The sequence below is a fragment of the Oncorhynchus kisutch genome, linkage group LG25, assembly GCF_002021735.2.
Source record: "Oncorhynchus kisutch isolate 150728-3 linkage group LG25, Okis_V2, whole genome shotgun sequence".
NCBI lineage: Eukaryota > Metazoa > Chordata > Actinopteri > Salmoniformes > Salmonidae > Oncorhynchus > Oncorhynchus kisutch.
This window is the reverse complement of record NC_034198.2, coordinates 17,708,380-17,725,261: the sequence shown is the minus strand read 5'-3', so window position 1 is coordinate 17,725,261 and position 16,882 is coordinate 17,708,380. Positions and strand designations below refer to the sequence as shown.

Genomic DNA, 16,882 nt, shown 5'->3' with positions numbered 1-16,882 from the left:
GGGAGTACCCCAAGGCTCGATCCTAGGCCCTACACTCTTCTCAATTTACATCAGCAACATAGCTCAGGCAGTAGGAAGCGCTCTCATCCATTCATATGCAGATGATACAGTCTTATACTAAAAAAACAGTCGAACTACATTAGAATAACCTGGAGTCCAATCAATGAGACAAGATCAGAAATGTTGGTTAGAGATGCCTAGCCCTATAAAAAACACTCACAAAATGTACATTGACTATTCACAAGAAGCATTGCCTGATGTGAACCATGCCTCGAACAAAAGAGATCTCAGAAGACCTAAGATTAAGAATAGTTGACTTTCATAAAGCTGGAAAGGGTTACAAAAGTATCTCTCAAAGTTTTGATTTTCATCAGTCCACGTTAAGACAAATTGTCTATAAATGGAGAAAGTTCAGCACTGTTGCTACTCTCCCTAGGAGTGGCCATAAGGGAAAGATGACTGCAAGAGCACAGCGCAGAATGCTCAATGAGGTTAAGAAGAATCCTAGAGTGTCAGCTAAAGACTTGTAGAAATCTCTGGAACATGCTAACATCTCTGTTGATGAGTTTATGATATGTAAAACACTAAACAAGAATGGTGTTCATGGGAGTACACCACGGAAGAAGCCACTGCTGTCCAAAACATCTGAAATGTGCAAAAATGCACCTCGATTTCAGCGCTACTGGCAAAATATTCTGTGGATAGATGAAGATACAGTTGAGTTGTTTGCAAGGAACAAAAGATGGAGAGAAAAAAGATACAGCACACCAACATCAAAAACTTTTCCCAACTGTAATGTATGTATCATTGTTTGGGGATGTTTTGCTGCCTCAGGACCTGGACAGCTTTCTATCATCAATGGAAAAACGAATTCCCAAGTTTATCAAGACATTTTGCAGGAGAATGCAAAATGTCTGCCAATTGAAGCACAACAGAAGTTGAGTGATGCAACAGGACAACGACCCAAAACACAGAAGTAAATCAACAACAGAATGGCTTCAACAGAAGAAAATATGCCTTCTGGGGTGACCCAATCAGAGTCCTGACCTCATCCTAATTGAGATGCTGTGGCAGGACCTCAAGAGAGCGGTTCACACCAGACATCCCAAGAATATTGCTGAACTGAAACAGTTTTGTTAAGTGGAATGGTCCAAAATCCTTATTGACAGTTGTGCAGGTCTGATCTGCAACTACAGAAAACGTTTGGTTGAGGTTATTGCTGCCATAGGAGGGTCAACCAGTTATTAAATCCAAGTGTTCACATACTTTCCCCACCCTGCACTGTGAAGGTTTACACTGTGTGTTCAATAAAAACATGAAAACGTATAATTGTTTGTGTGCTACGAGTTTAAACAGACTGTGTTTGTCTATTGTTGTGACTTAGATGAAGATCAGATCAAATTGAATTCCAAAGGGTTCACATACTTGTTCTTGCCACTGTATTGCTGTCTCTACCTTTTTGCCCTTCGTGCTGTTGTCTGTGCCTAACAATGTTTGTAAAAAATGTTGTGCTGCTACCATGTTGTGTCGCTGTCAAGCTGTGTTGTTGTCTTAGGTCTCTCTTTATGTCGTGTTGTGGTGTTTCTCCTGTCATTTTTTTATTTTTTTTATCCCAGCCCCTTTCCCCACAGGAGACCTTTTGCCTCTTGGTAGGCCGTCATTGTAAATAAGAATTTGTTCTTAATTGACTTGCCTAGTTGAATAGAATAAAAAAAGATAGAGGAAAGCTACATATCATGAAACTCCTGGGGATAATAAAAACAAACAATTATACAAGGATTCATGTTTTTCTGTTGGGTATCTTTAATACATGCAATAGGACAGTGATCACTGATGACATTAGCAAAGATAACCCTCAATAAGTACTTGTAGGGGCTATTTTTCAAAGTGTTGTCAATCAGCGAGGAGTTCGCTGGGTTTCTTACATGAATGCATGTAGTTTTGGAGATTAGTTGAGACAGGTTAAAGTCAAGACAAATATTCTTCAAATCATCAGAGGCCGGGGTAAGCAAATCCAGGTTAAATTCTCCTGAAATAAGGCCTTCAGATGACAGAAAAGGTTTGAAATACTCAGAAATAGCATCAAATGCATCCATCAGTGCAGCAGGCTGGCAGTAAATCCCTACTACAAACAAAGGTGTATTTTGGCACAAGGCCACATCTGCAGTGCCTTCAGAAAGTATTCAAACCCCTTGACTTTTTCCACATTTTGTTGTGTTACAACCTGAATTGAAATGGATTCAATGTAGATGTTTTTTGTCACTGGCCTACACACAATCCCCCATAATATCAAAGTGGAATTGTGTTTTTCTAATGGTATATGGGTAGAAAAAAATGCAGACATTGAATATCTCTTTGAGCATGGTGAAGTTAATAATTACCATTTGGTGTATCAATACACCCAGTTACTAAAAAGATACAGACATCCTTTCTAACTCAGTTGCCAGAGAAGAAGGAAACCACTCAGGGATTTCAACATGAGGCCAATGATGGTGACTTTAAAACAGTTACAGAGCTTAATGGGTGTGATAGGAGAAAATTGAGGATGGATCAACAACATTGTACTTAATCCACAATACTAACCTAATTGAGTAAAAGGAAGGAAACCTGTACAGAATACAAATATTCCAAAACATGCATCCTGTTTGCTAATCATTAAGGAATCAGAAGTTTTTCAGGATAAAAAAGAAACCTGGAGCTAAGCACAGGCAAACTCCTAGAGGAAAGCCTGGTTCAGTCACTGGGAGATTAATTCAACATCTGTCACGCCCTGGTCTTAGTATTTTGTGTTTATATATTTATTTATTTGAGTAGGGGTGTCTAGCATAGTCTATGGCTGCCTGAGGTAGTTCTCAATCAGAGTCAGGTGATTCTCGTTGTCTCTGATTGGGAACCATATTTAGGTAGCCTGGGTTTCACTGTGTGTTGGTGGGTGATTGTTCCTGTCTCAGTGTGTTTGTTTTCACCAGATAGGCTGTATAGGTTTTCACGTTCCGTTTCTTGTTTTTGTAATGTTCGTTTCATCTTTCATTAAACATGTATCGAACTAACCACGCTGCATTTTGGTCCGATCCTTGTTCTACCTCTTAGTCAGAGGAGGAGATAGAAGAGAGCCGTTACAGAATCACCCACCACACCCGGACCAAGTGGCGTGGTAACAGGCAGCGACAGCAACAGCTGCGAAAAGAGGAATGGACATGGGAGGACGTTATGGACAGCAGGAGTATGGACTATACTACTTGGGAGGAAATAGACAGGTGGGCGGTCGACCCAGAGAGAGTGCCGGAGCCCGCCTGGGATTCGCTGGAGCAGTGCGAAGAGGGCTATAGGAGAATGGAGTTGAAGAGAAAAGCACGGCGGCGCAGAGGGAAACCCGAAAGTCAGCCCCAAAAATGTCTTGGGGGGGGGGGGCTCAGGGAGATTGTAGCAGAGTCAGGGTTCAGACCTGAGCCAACTCCCCCTGTTTATCGTGAGGAGCCAAGGAGGAGACCAGAACCAGAGCCGGTGTTGGAGGTGAGTGAAGCAGAGACTGTGAAGGAGTTAATGGGGAAAGTGGAGGAGAGAGCTATGAGGGAGTTGCTAGTTTGGTGCTTTAGGTATGATATTCGTCCAACGGAGCGTGTCGGGGATTTGATGGCACCTGGGTCAGCGCTCTATACTCGTCCTGAGGTGCGTGTTAGTCGGCTGGTGAAAATTGTGCCAGCCTCACGCACTAGGCCTCCTGGGTACCTACCTAGCCTTGCACGTCCTGTGCCAACCCTGCTCTCAGGCTCTCCAGTACACCTTCACGGTCCGGTCCATCCTGTGCCACCTTCACACACCAGTCCTCCGGTGGCAGCTCCCCGCACCAGGCTTCCTGTGCGTGTCCTCGGTTCAGTACCACCAGTTCCAGCACCACGCACTAGGCCTTCAGTGCGCCTCGCCTGTTCAGCGCTGCCAGAGCCTTTCTCCTCTCCAGCGCTGTCGGAGTCTCCCGCCTGTTCAGCGCAGCCAGAGCCTTCCTCCTCTCCAGCGCTGCCGGAGTCTCCCGCCTGTTCAGCGCAGCCAGAGTCTTCCTCCTCTACAGCGCTGCCGGAGTCTCCCGCCTGTCTAGCGCTATCAGAGTCTTCCTCCTCTCCAGCGCTGCCGGAGTCTCCCGCCTGTTCAGTGCAGCCAGAGCCTTCCTCCTCTACAGCGCTGCCGGAGTCTCCCTCCTGTTTAGCGCTGCCAGAGCCTTCCTTCTCTCCAGCGCTGCCGGAGTCTCCTGCATGTTCAACGCAGCCAGAGCTGCTAATCTGCATGGAGCAGCCTGAGCTGTCAGTCTTCATGGAGCAGCCAGAGCTGCCAGTCTGCATGGAGCAGCCAGAGCTGCCAGTCTGCAAGGAGCAGCCAGAGCTGCCAGTCTGCATGGAGCAGCCAGAGCTGCCAGCCTGCATGGAGCAGCCAGAACTGCCAGCCTGCATGGAGCAGCCAGAGCTGCCAGTCTGCATGGAGCAGCCAGAGCCGCCAGTCTGCATGGAGCAGCCAGAGCTGCCAGTCTGCATGGAGCAGCCAGAGCTGCCAGTCTGCATGGAGCAGCCAGAGCCGCCAGTCTGCATGGAGCAGCCAGAGCTGCCAGTCTGCATGGAGCAGCCAGATCCGCCAGTCAGCCAGGATCCACCAGTCAGCCAGGATCTGCCAGAACCACCAGCTAGCCAGGATCCGCCAGTCAGCCAGGATCTGCCAGAACCACCAGCTAGCCAGGATCTGCCAGAGTCTACTACCTGCCTGAGTTTCCTCTCAGTACTGGGCTTCCTCTCAGTGCTGAGCTTCCTCTCAGTGCTGAGCTTCCCCTCAGTGCTGAGCTTCCCCTCAGTGCTGAGCTTCCCCTCAGTGCTGAGCTTCCCCTCAGTGCTGAGCTTCCCTTCTATGCCGAGCTACCCCTCAGTCCCGAGCTACCCCTCAGTCCCGAGCTTCCCCTCAGTCCCGAGCTTCCCCTCAGTCCCGAGCTTCCACCTCAGTCCCGAGCTGCCCCTCAGTCCAGTGGGGTCCTTGGTGAGGGTTATTAGGCCAAGGTCGGCGGCGAGGGTCGCCAATCAAAGGACGGGTTACAGGGGGACTAAGACTTGGTTGGAGTGGGGTCCACGTCCCGAGCCGGAGCCGCCACCGTGGACAGACGCCCACCCGGACCCTCCCCTATGGGTTTTAGTGTGCGGCCGGGAGTCCGCACCTTGGGGGGGGGGGGGGGGGGGGTTCTGTCACGCCCTGGTCTTAGTATTTTGTGTTTATATATTTATTTGGTCAGGCCAGGGTGTGACATGGGGTTATTTTGTGTTGTGTTGTGGTATTGGGGGTTTTAGTAGGTATTGGGATTGTGGCTGAGTAGGGGTGTCTAGCATAGTCTATGGCTGCCTGAGGTAGTTCTCAATCAGAGTCAGGTGATTCTCGTTGTCTCTGATTGGGAACCATATTTAGGTAGCCTGGGTTTCACTGTGTGTTGGTGGGTGATTGTTCTTGTCTCAGTGTGTTTGTTTTCACCAGATAGGCTGAATAGGTTTTCACGTTCCGTTTCTTGTTTTTGTAATGTTCGTTTCATCTTTCATTAAACATGTATCGAACTAACCACGCTGCATTTTGGTCCGATCCTTGTTCTACTTCTTCGTCAGAGGAGGAGATAGAAGAGAGCCGTTACAACATCTACCCTGGAGTTGTTTATCAAGGAGACTGAATGATCCAGTGTGGCAGAGTGGCAGAGTTACAGTTTTGACTTAAATCTGCTTGAAAATATATTGTAAGACTGGAAAACAGTTGTCTAGCAATGATTGACAACCAATCTGACAGAGTTTAAACAATTTTCAAAATAATTTTGGGCACATATTACACAATCTAGGTGTGCAAAGCTCTTAGAGACCAGAAAGACTCCCAGCTGTAATCGCTGCTAAAGGAGATTCCAATATGTATTGAATCAAGGGATTGAATACTTGTGTAAATTGGATATTTCTAAATTTCATTTTCAATAAGTGTGTAACCATTTCTAAAAACATGTTTTCATTTTGTCATTTAAGGATATTGTGTGTATATGGGTGAGTTTTTGTTATTTTTTATGAATTAATTTTGAATTCAGGCTGTAACACAACAAAATCTGGAATATTTGTGACGATGGTGCCAATATTAGAGTTATTGACCAGAACTGACTCAAACCAAGCTAGTCTAACTGCTCCAGCAGCATTGGATGGCGTCAGGAGGTGTGGTAGGCTGGTGGTATGGACAGGAGTTGTAGCTACTGGCTGGCTGCCAGCCGTTAGTCAATTCCCAGGAACAGAGCCGACTCCCAGAGCCGGTAGGTCTGCCTCCATTGGGGAAAAACTGTATGATAGCCCAATCTGATCTTCCAGGATAGATGTAGACCAGCCAGACATCCACCCTCCAGGACCTCCTATGCCTGGCTAGTGATCGGCGCTCGACTCATCGGCACCCTGACTGTAGGAGGCACTCAAGACCGAGATGCAATTCTCCCGGGATGCAGCTTTGTCAGTGAAGTTTGATAGCAGGTCCTGCTTCTACCGCAGCTGAGCTAACAACAGGAGAATCTCTTCCTGAAGCTGCATGATGGTGATGCATATAGGGCAGATGAACCCCCGATTTTCTTTCCTCTTGCATGGGAATTACCTCACACCTGTCACATTTGGGCCCAGCCATGTATAAACACCCAGGTAGGCTAGCACTGCTAGTCTGCTAGCCAATAGGATCCAAGCTCGGGTCAGGTTCGAGCAGTCCCAGCCACAAGGGCTAACCGTGATGTGGATAAAAACTTGAATCCAAATGCTAAATCAAACAATACGAAGACATAGATTAGACTAAAAACAGACTAAAACAAACTATGCATTCACATGCCAAACCAATCAAAAAACACCAGCCTTCCCTCCAACCGGACGTGATGTAGTCTACATTACAGTAAAGCACAAGGAGTTCCCATGGGAACGAATATGTTTGGAGAGATGTGCGATAACATCAGGGGAATTGCCCAAACTATGCATGGACCTCCTATGTCATAGTCTGTTTACTAGACCTATCTCACAGGCTGACCTCGCCGTAGTTACACACAACAACACCACTCTTTCACCCCATCAGACATACATCACTATAAATGGCTTCACTGTTTTTCATTTCTATAAATGAGCAGACATGTGGAGATAATGCCCCAATAAGACCAAGACCAGAACCTCTTCTCCTACCTCACAGGCTGTTGTTGTGCATGGTGCGCTGTGACGGCGTGTGTGTGAGCACGAAACTCTCCGTGCACTGCTGGCTGCTAGACGACAGCGACCTCCTGGGCGAGCGCTGGAACCGGTTCCTCCGGTTGAAGTAGCTGCCCGCGGTGCAGGTACGTTGGCGCTTCCGCAGGTACTCCTTGTAGTTCTTGGTGAGCAGCGTGTAGAGGAAAGGGTTGATGCAGCTGTTGGAGTAGGTGAGGCAGGTGGTCAGATAGTTGATGTTGCGCTTGGCCTTGGTGGAGAGGTCGATGGAGGGATGGAACTGACCCAGGAGCTGCCAGATCCAGAAGGGCAGGAAACAGGCCCAGAACAGCAGGACGATGGTAAAGATCAGGTAGAGGACCTGGAGAATAGAAAAATACAAGATGGAGATAGAACTAGCTCAGATAGAGGAGCTGTTGGACAGGGATTTACAAGATTACAGCAATCAATCACATTCACTTGTTTTACCAAAGGATATTCCTTTGACATATCTAAATGATGGATAGGCAGAGAGATAGTTAGTTTGATTGACTGACCTTCTGGTTTGGTAGTTTCTTGGTTTGTTTGAAGGTTTCTGTCTGAGAGATCCAGTAGGTGCGAGCCAGACCGATGTATAGAAAGCCGATGATCATCCCCGGAGCCACGATGCTGGTACAGAACAGGAAAGTGATGTACACCTTATAGGACAGTGGAGAGATGGTCGGCTGGCACATGGCCTTGCTACCTACCATCATCATCTGAATCCTGAGGATCATGGGTAAAGTAAGAACCAGGGAAGCCACCCATACAAGCACCGCAATGGCTTTGCGGTAGCTCTTGGACCGTTTGACTGTGTCCAGCGGTTTCAGCACGGCAAAGTACCTCTCCGTGCTCATGATGGTCAGCGTAAAAATGCTGGCGTGCATCGTCAGGAAATCCATACTGATCAGAATCCTGCACCCAGCATCGCCAAAATACCAGCCTTTCAGGAAGTACGTGCAGACAACGAACGGGATGGTCAACAGATAGAGCAAATCCGCCAAGGCTAGGTTGATGATGTAAATATACATGGACGCTGCGGAACGCATGGAGTGACACATGACCACGAGGGTGTAGATGTTTCCGGAAACGCCAACCAGACACATGAGGGAGAGTATACAGCCTATGGTGAAGGTGGCGGCTGTGTTTTCGGGAGAGGAAGGGGCAGAGTCAAAAGGCGGGTCGGTGGCGTTGGGGATCCGCTCCACCAGGACCAGCAGGGGTTTCATGGATACAGTGGTCATCGCTATGGAGGGGGAGCGGGGCATGGGAGAGCAGAGAGAGATAAGCAAGGGAAGTGTTATCAATCATTATTATTCAATTATATCTATAATTTGCATTTTTGCAGCAACAACAGATGTTCCATGTATATTATGTTGATTTTAGGTTATGGGAAGAAAGGAATGGGAAATACAGTGCCTTCAGAAAGCATTCATAACCCTTGGCTTTATTCAAGATTTTGTTGTTTTACAGCCTAAATTCAAAATGGATTAAATAAATAATAATCTCACCCATCGACACATAATACGCCATAATAAAAAAGTGAAAACATGTTTTTAGAAATGTTTGCACATTTATTGAACATGAAATAAATAAATATTTAATTTATGTAAGTATTCACATTTATTCACAATACATGTTAGAATCACCTTTTTGGCAGCAATTACAGCTGTGAATATTTCTGGGTAAGTCTCTAAGAGCTTTGCACACCTGGATTGTACAATATCTGCACATTATTTATGTTTTATTCTTCAAGCTCGGCCAAATTGGTTGCTGTTCAACTTTAACCAGGCCATTCAGAAACATTCAATGTTTTCTTGGTACCCCTTCTACTGCTTCTACTGCCACTATACCCCTTCTACTGCCGGTACGGGGCATGGAACCCCGCCGATCCTTCACGACTGGAATACCGACATAATCTGCCTGAGGATTCCAACAGGCTCCTCAGACGTGACGTCCTCTGAAGGCCCATTCTGCTAATCGTGGCCTGCTAGCTTTCTAGAGCATATTGGACTGTTAGCTGATCCATCGACCAGTTTCTTGGACCACTATACCCATTTTGCCAATTGGACTTGGACCTCTGCTACTTGGAACCCGACTAATTCCACAACTGGTCTATCGACGTCACCTCACGAGGAGACAAGAACAGACTTTACCCCATCGCGACGTCCCTCTAAGGCCCTTCTGCTAACTTGCTAGGCCCGGCCTGCTAACTGCTAGCTTGCTAGCCCCTGCCTGCTGTCTGAATCGCCATGTCCCCAGCCAACCCAACCACTCACTGGACCCATAAGATTCACTTGGCTGCGCATGCCTCTCCCTAATATCAATATGCCTTGTCCGTTACTGTCCTGGTTAGGGATTACTGACTTATTTCACTGTAGAGCCTCTAGCCCTGTTCAAAATGCCTTAACCAACCATGTTGTTCCACCTCCCACACATGCGATAACATCACCTGGTTTAAATATCTCTAGAGACTATATCTCTCTCATAATTACTCAATGCCTAGGTTTACCTCCAATGTACTCTCTTCCTACCATACTTTTGTCTGTACATTATGCCTTGAATCTATGCTATCGTGCCCAGAAACCTGCTCCTTTTACTCTTTGTTCCGAACGTTCTAGACGGCCAGTTCTTAAAGCCTTTAGCCGTACCCTTATCCTCCTTCTCCTCTGTTCCTCTGGTGATGTAGAGGTTAATCCAGGACCTGCAGTGCCTAGCTTCACTCCTACTCCCCAGGTGCTCTCATTTGTTGACTTCTGTAACCGTAAAAGCCATGGTTTCATGCATGTTAACATAAGAAGCTTACTCCCTAAGTTTGCTTTATTCACTGCTTTAGCACATTCTGCCAACCCGGATGTCTTAGCCGTGTCTGAATCCTGGCTTAGGAAAACCACCAAAAACCCTGAAATTTCCATCCCTAACTATAACATTTTCCGCCAAGATAGAACTGCCAAAGGGGGCGGCGTTGCAATCTACTGCAGATATAGCCTGCAGAGTTCTGTCTTACTATAAAGGTCTGTACCAAAACAATTTGACCTTCTACTTCTAAAAATTCACCTTTCCAGAAACAAGTCTCTCACCATTGCCGCTTGCTATAGACTACCCTCTGCCCCCAGTTGTGCTCTGGAGACCATATGTGAATTGATTGCTCCCCATCTATCTTCTGAGCTCGTGCTGCTAGGTGACCTAAACTGGGACATGCTTAACACCCCGGCCATCCTACATTCTAAGCTTGATGCTCTCAAACTCACACAGATTATCAATGAACCTACCAGGTACAACCCCAAATCCGTAAACATGGGCACCCTCATAGATATCATCCTAACTAACTCTTCAAATACACCTCTGCTGTTTTCAACCAAGATCTCAGCGATCACTGCCTCATTGCCTGCTTCCGTAATGGGTCTGCAGTCAAACGACCACCCCTCATCACTATAAAAACACTCCCTAAAACACTTCAGCGAACAGACCTTTCTAATCGACCTGGCCGGGGTATCCTGGAATGACATTGACCTCATCCCATCAGTAGAGAATGCCTGGTTATTCTGTGCATTCCTCACCATCTTAAATAAGCATGCCCCATTCACAAAAAAATTAGAACGAGGAATAGATATAGGCCTTGGTTCACTCTAGACCTGTCTGCCCTTGACCAGCACAAAAACATCCTGTGGCGTTCTGCATTAGCATCGAATAGCCCCCAGGGATTTGCAACTTTTCAGGGAAGTTAGGAACCAATATACACAGGCAGTTAGGAAAGCTAAGGCTAGATTTTCAAACAAAAATTTGCATCCTGTAGTACAAACTCAAAAAAGTTCTGGGACACTGTAAAGTCCATGGAGAATAAGAGCACCTCCTCCCAGCTGCCCACTGCACTCAGGCTAGGAAACACTGTCACTACCGATAAATCCACAAAAATTGAGAATTTCAGTAAGCATTTTTCTATGGCTGTCCATCCTCTCCACCTGGCTACCCCTACCCCGGTCAACAGCTCTGCGCTCCGCATAGCCACTTGCCCAAACCTCCCCCACCCAAATCCAGATAGCTGATGTTTTGAAAGAACAGCCAAATCTAGACCCCTACAAATCATCAGGGCTAGACAATCTGGACCCTCTCTTTCTAAAATTATCTGCCGAAATTGTTGCAACCCCTATTACTATTCCTGTTCAACCTCTCTTTTGTGTCTTCTGAGATTCCCATAGATTGGAAAGCTGCCGCGGTCATCCACCTCTTCAAAGGGGGAAACACTCTAGACCCAAACTGCTACAGATCTATATCTATTCTACCCTGCCTTTCTAAGGTCTTTGAAAGCCAAGTTAACAAACAGATTACCAACCATTTCGAATCTCACTGTACCTTCTCCGCTATGGAATCTGGTTTCAGAGCTGGTCATGGGTGCACCTTAGCCACGCTCAAGGTCCTAAACGATATCATAACTGCCATCGATAAGAGACATTACTGTGCAGCCGTATTCATCGACCTGGCTAAGGCTTTGCGACTCTGTCAATCACAACATTCTTATTGGCAGACTCAACAGCCTTGGTTTCTCAAGTGATTGCCTCGCTTGGTTGACCAAATACTTCTCCGATAGAGTTCAGTATGTCAAATCGGAGGGTGTGTTGTCCAGACCTCTGGAAGTCTCTAAGGGGGTGCCACAGGGTTCAATTCTCGGGCCGACTCTCTTCTCTATATACATCAATGATGTCGCTCTCGCTGCTGGTGATTCTCTGATCCACCTCTACGCAGATGACACCATTCTGTATACCTCTGGCCCTTCTTTGGACACTGTGTTAACTAACCTCCAGATGAGCGTCAATGCCATACAACTCTCCTTCCATGGCCTCCAACTGCTCTTAAATGCAAGTAAAACTAAATGCCCACCTGTCCAGCAGATTGTTCTGACTTAGAATATGTGGACAGCTACAAATACCTAGGTGTCTGGTTAGATAGTAAACCAGACTCACATCAAACATCTCCAATCCAAAATTAAATCTAGAATCGTCTTCCTATTTCACAACAAAGCATCCTTCACTCATGCTGCCAAACATACCCTCGTAAAACTGACCATCCTACCGATCCTCGACTTCGGTGATGTCATTTACAAAATAGCATCCAACACTCTACTCAACAAATTGGATGCAGTCTATCACAGTGCCATCCGTTTTGTCACCAAAGCCCCATACACTACCCACCACTGCGACCTGTATGCTCTCGTTGGCTGGCCCTCGCTTCATACTCATCACCAAACCCACTGGCTCCTGGTCATCTATAAGTCTCTGCTAGGTAAAGCCTCACCTCATCTCAGCTCACTGGTCACCATAGCAGCACTCACCTATAGCACGTGCTCCACTAGGTATATCTCACTGCTCACCCCCAAAGCCAATTCTTCCTTTGGCCACCTCTCCTTCCAGTTCTCTGCTGCCAATTGTTTTATTTTTTTTAACCTTTATTTAATTAGGCAAGTCAGTTAAGAACAAATTCTTGTTAGTTCGGGGGTTTGAACTTGCAACCTTCCAGTTACTAGTCCAATGCTCTAACCACTAGGCTACCCTGCCACCCCAATGACTGGAATGAACTGCAAAAATCTCTGGAGCTGGAGAGTCTTACCTGCCTCACTAGCTTTAAGCACCAGCTGTCAGAGCAGCTCACAGATCACTGCACCTGTACATAGCTCATTTGTAAATAGCCTATCCAATCTACCTCATCCCCATACTGTATTTATTTATTTATCTTGCTCCTTTGCACCCCAGTATCTCTACTTGCACATTCATCTTCTGCACACCCTACCATTCCAGTGTTTAATTACTATATTGTAATTACTTCGCCACCATGGCCTATTTATTGCCTTACCCCTCTTACCCTACCTCATTTGCAAATGCTGTTTATAGATTGTTCTACTGTATTATTGACGGTATGTTTGTTTACTCCATGTGTAACTCTGTGTTGTTGTATGTGTCGAACTGCTTTGCTTTATCTTGGCCAGGTCGCAGTTGCAAATGAGAACTTGTTCTCAACTGGCCTACCTGATTAAATAAAGGTGAAATAAATAAATAAATACAAATATATTTGGCCTTGTGTTTTAGGTTGTTGTCCCGTTGTAAGGTGAATTTGTCTCCCAGTGTGTTGGACAGCAGACTGAATATGGTTTTCCTCTAGGATTTTGCCTGTTCTTAGCTTTATTTAATTTCCTTTTATCCTACAATACTCACTAGTTCTTGCCGATGACAAGCATACAAATAATATGATGCAGCTACCACCATGCTTGAAAATATGAAGAGTGGTACTCAGTGATGTGTTGTGTTGGATTTTCCCTAAACATAACAACATCGTATTCAAGACAAAGTACATTTCTTTTCCAAATGTTTTGCAATTTTACTTTAGTGCCTTAATTCAAACAGGATGCATGTTTTGGAATATATTTTATTCTGTACAGGCTTCCTTCAGTTCACTCTGTCATGTAGGTTAGTATTTTGGAGGAACTACAATGTTGTTGGAGTAACTACAATGGTTTTGATCCATCCTCAGTTTTCTCCCATCTCAGCCATTAAACTCTGTAACTGTTTTAAAGTCCCCATTGGCCTCATGGTGAAATCCCTGAGCGGTTTCCTTCCTGTCTGGCAACTGAATTAAGAAGGACGCCTGTATCTTTGTAGTGGCTGGATGTATTGATACACCATCCAAAGTGTAATACAGTATCTACTAATAGTTGCCCTTCTTTGCGAGGCGTTGGAAAACCTACCTGGTCTTTGTGGTTGACTCTGTGTTTGAAATTCACTGCGCGACTGAGGGACCTTACAGATAATTGTATGTGTGGGGTACAGAGAGGAGGTAGTCATCCAAAATCATGTTAAACACTATTTCCATGCAACCTAGGTGCATTTTTACCCCTGAACGTATTTAGGCTTGCCATAAAGGGGTTGAATACGTATTGCCTCAAGACATATCAGCTTTTCATTTTTAATTCATTTGTAAAAACTTAGAAAAACAACATTTCTACAATGCCATTATGGGGTATTGTGTGTAGGCCAGTGACACAATCTCAATTTAATCCATTTAAAATTTAGGCTGTAACACAACAAAATGTGGAAAAAGGGGGGTGTGAATCATTTCTGAAGGCACTGTAAATAAATAGATATTTTCTTTAATGATCACTCCACCAAGATCACCATTGGTTCCATGGATGCAGTGGCCATCGCTGGAAAGAGGAGTGGAAGACAGGGAACAAAATGGAGAGCTTGAGAAGAGAGGAAGAGATAAAGAGAAAGATTAGAGCGAGAGAGAATGACAGAGATAGAAAGGGAGAGAGAGAGAGAGAGAACATATGGAGTAGTAGTGGTGAAAGTGTTGCTAGATGCAACCAATTTGATTAACAGTGAAGTCTCATCTTGAATTAGACCTTCTGCTGGTATCGCTAATCAAGATCTGGAAATGTGAGTATAATTAGATACTTCTGGGTATAACAGGAATGAACCGGACAGCAAATCCCCAGGAAAGAGAAACAAAGTAAAAGTTTTTCAAAAGAAGCGTATCTTAGGGAGCATGAAACTTCTTTCTACGGACTTAAGGTCAAATCCACTGAAATTCTATTCAGGAATTGGGAAATGCAATCATGTTCCAATAAATATGGTATGGTGGGTCGATATACTTAACTGCATTGACTGACTGGAATACAAATGTCTGTGACCTTAGCTGCCCTTTGGCAGTACTGTGGTTCAATACTGAGTGCACTTTTAGAAAAAAGGGTTCCAAAAGGGTTCTTCGGCTTTCCACATTGGAAAATCCTTTTTGGTTCCAGGTAGAACACTCTGTGGAAAGGGTTGTTATTCGAACCCAAAAGGGTTCTACCTGGAACCAGACGAAGATCCCTTTTACGTTTTTTTTCTACGAGTTTAGGATCAGGATAATAGCATATAGGAATCAAATAAGACATGCGTAGTTAGGGGGAGATCATCATAGATCATATTGGTCTGGTTATAAATTGCTTATAAATATAACTGTTATGTTTTGTGAACAATTCTATTAACTTACAGTATAAAACCCGTCGGCCTTGATGTCTATATGTCTACAAATCAATATAATAAATGGTTTATACGTGGTAAATAATATTAATAACATGTAATATGTGAACAAACCCTACACAATTATTAAAATAAAAGAAATACATGTACCTGCTTTTTTTTTCTAATCTGCAGTCTCCCTTCAGACTCAGGAAGTCAGATGGAAGAGTTTGGTTTTTTAGATCCATGCTCTTATAGCCCTTTAAATCCACTATCAATGTCAGGATCCTCAGGGAAAGGTTGTTGTTCCCTTAGGATCCTAAATCCAGCTGTTCAAACTGAGGTCATTTACATATCATCTGATAACTTCTGATAGTCAAATCAGGCCACATACTCCATCTCTGATGACCTCCCCAGAGGACGACGCAAACATTTTCCACAAAATGTATTCTAATTAGCTAGCAGATCAAATATTAATTGACTATAAAAACAAAACAGCAGACTGTTTTCCAGACTGGATGTAATTATAATTGTACTTTACCTCAGTCAGATTCTCTCTCTCTCTCTCTTTGTCTCTCTCTGTGTCTCTCGCTCTCTCAAAACTCTGACATAAATCAATACAAATGTAATCCGCTCTAAGTCTCCCAGTGCGACACCAGCCAGACACATCACTAGCAGACGTGACGTTAAAGGACAGACTTAACGTCTGGGAGTTACACTCTGATGCCTATTTAATTAACTACTCTTTATCTGCTCTGACAGAGCCCGGCAGCCTGTTGGAGTGCCAGGTGTGTGTGGTGTGTGCGTGCTTGCGTGCCTTACCTTGATTGTAAGCCGCAAACAGACTGGCAGCCTGAACAGAAAAATGTAGCATCTAGCTCCGTTTGCCCGTTGAACCATCACCTAGCTCACTCTGGTTCCCCAAATTTCACACATACTGCAGGTATGTCTAGAGCCATTAAAGTCCACACAGAATCTTCAGGAAATCTGGTGATTCTTTGCATTTGAATTGAGATAAAAATAAAAATAAAAAATAAAAAATAATGTGCTATAATACCACTGTCTTTAGTTTACCATAGTAAAAAGTCTGTCAATCAAAAGGTGAACGAGATCTGAAAAAAAAGAAAGGTGTCTTTTGAGCTGGAGTAAAACTTATCCTACGCTCTCTGTTTCTCGGTGCCTCTTGAGAGTACCTTCCACAGGTCTGGTTGACAGCTTTAAAATGCCACCGGAGAAATTGAATTTAGAGGAAGAGAAAAAAAACATCAATGAAATGATGAGGAGAAAAATGAACGTTTCCTTACGGGGAGCAGAGAGTGACGGAGGTGAGAATCACAACAAGCCACAGCTGGTTACGGTGAATCTCCTTCACTGAGACACGGTGTGCCTGACAGACTGAGAGAAAGAGGGGAGAGAGGAGGGAGGGAGGGAGAAGAGGGAGGGAGAGAGAGACTCATAGAGAAGCACTCTCGCGAGAAGTGGGAGGGGAGACGACTGAAAGAGGGACAGAATGGGGAGAGAGAGAGAAATGGATTGAGAGAGAGGGAGGGGGAGAAAGATAAAGGAAGTTGCATGGATTATACGGAAATATGCAGGAAATATGTCCTGCTCACTCTCCTCTACCCTTTAACCTGCTTTTTTTGTGCAACAGTAGTG

The 16,882-nt window shown here is 45.0% G+C and overlaps 1 protein-coding gene across 1 annotated transcript in view; it reads right to left on the bottom strand.

Annotated features, from left to right (window-relative positions):
* LOC109869926 (urotensin-2 receptor) overlaps positions 1 to 16,629 on the bottom strand; it is an 81,270-nt gene extending 64,641 nt beyond the window's left edge. Inside the window, exons 1-3 of the mRNA XM_020460239.2 lie at positions 16,049 to 16,629; positions 7,751 to 8,478; positions 7,194 to 7,575 (exon numbers count right to left, since the gene is read on the bottom strand). Coding sequence (XP_020315828.1) covers positions 7,195 to 7,575; positions 7,751 to 8,478; positions 16,049 to 16,100 — 1,161 coding nt within the window. The 5' untranslated portion in view covers positions 16,101 to 16,629 and the 3' untranslated portion in view covers position 7,194. The remainder of the gene's footprint in view (positions 1 to 7,193; positions 7,576 to 7,750; positions 8,479 to 16,048) is intronic.
* Between the last annotated feature and the right edge of the window lie 253 nt (positions 16,630 to 16,882).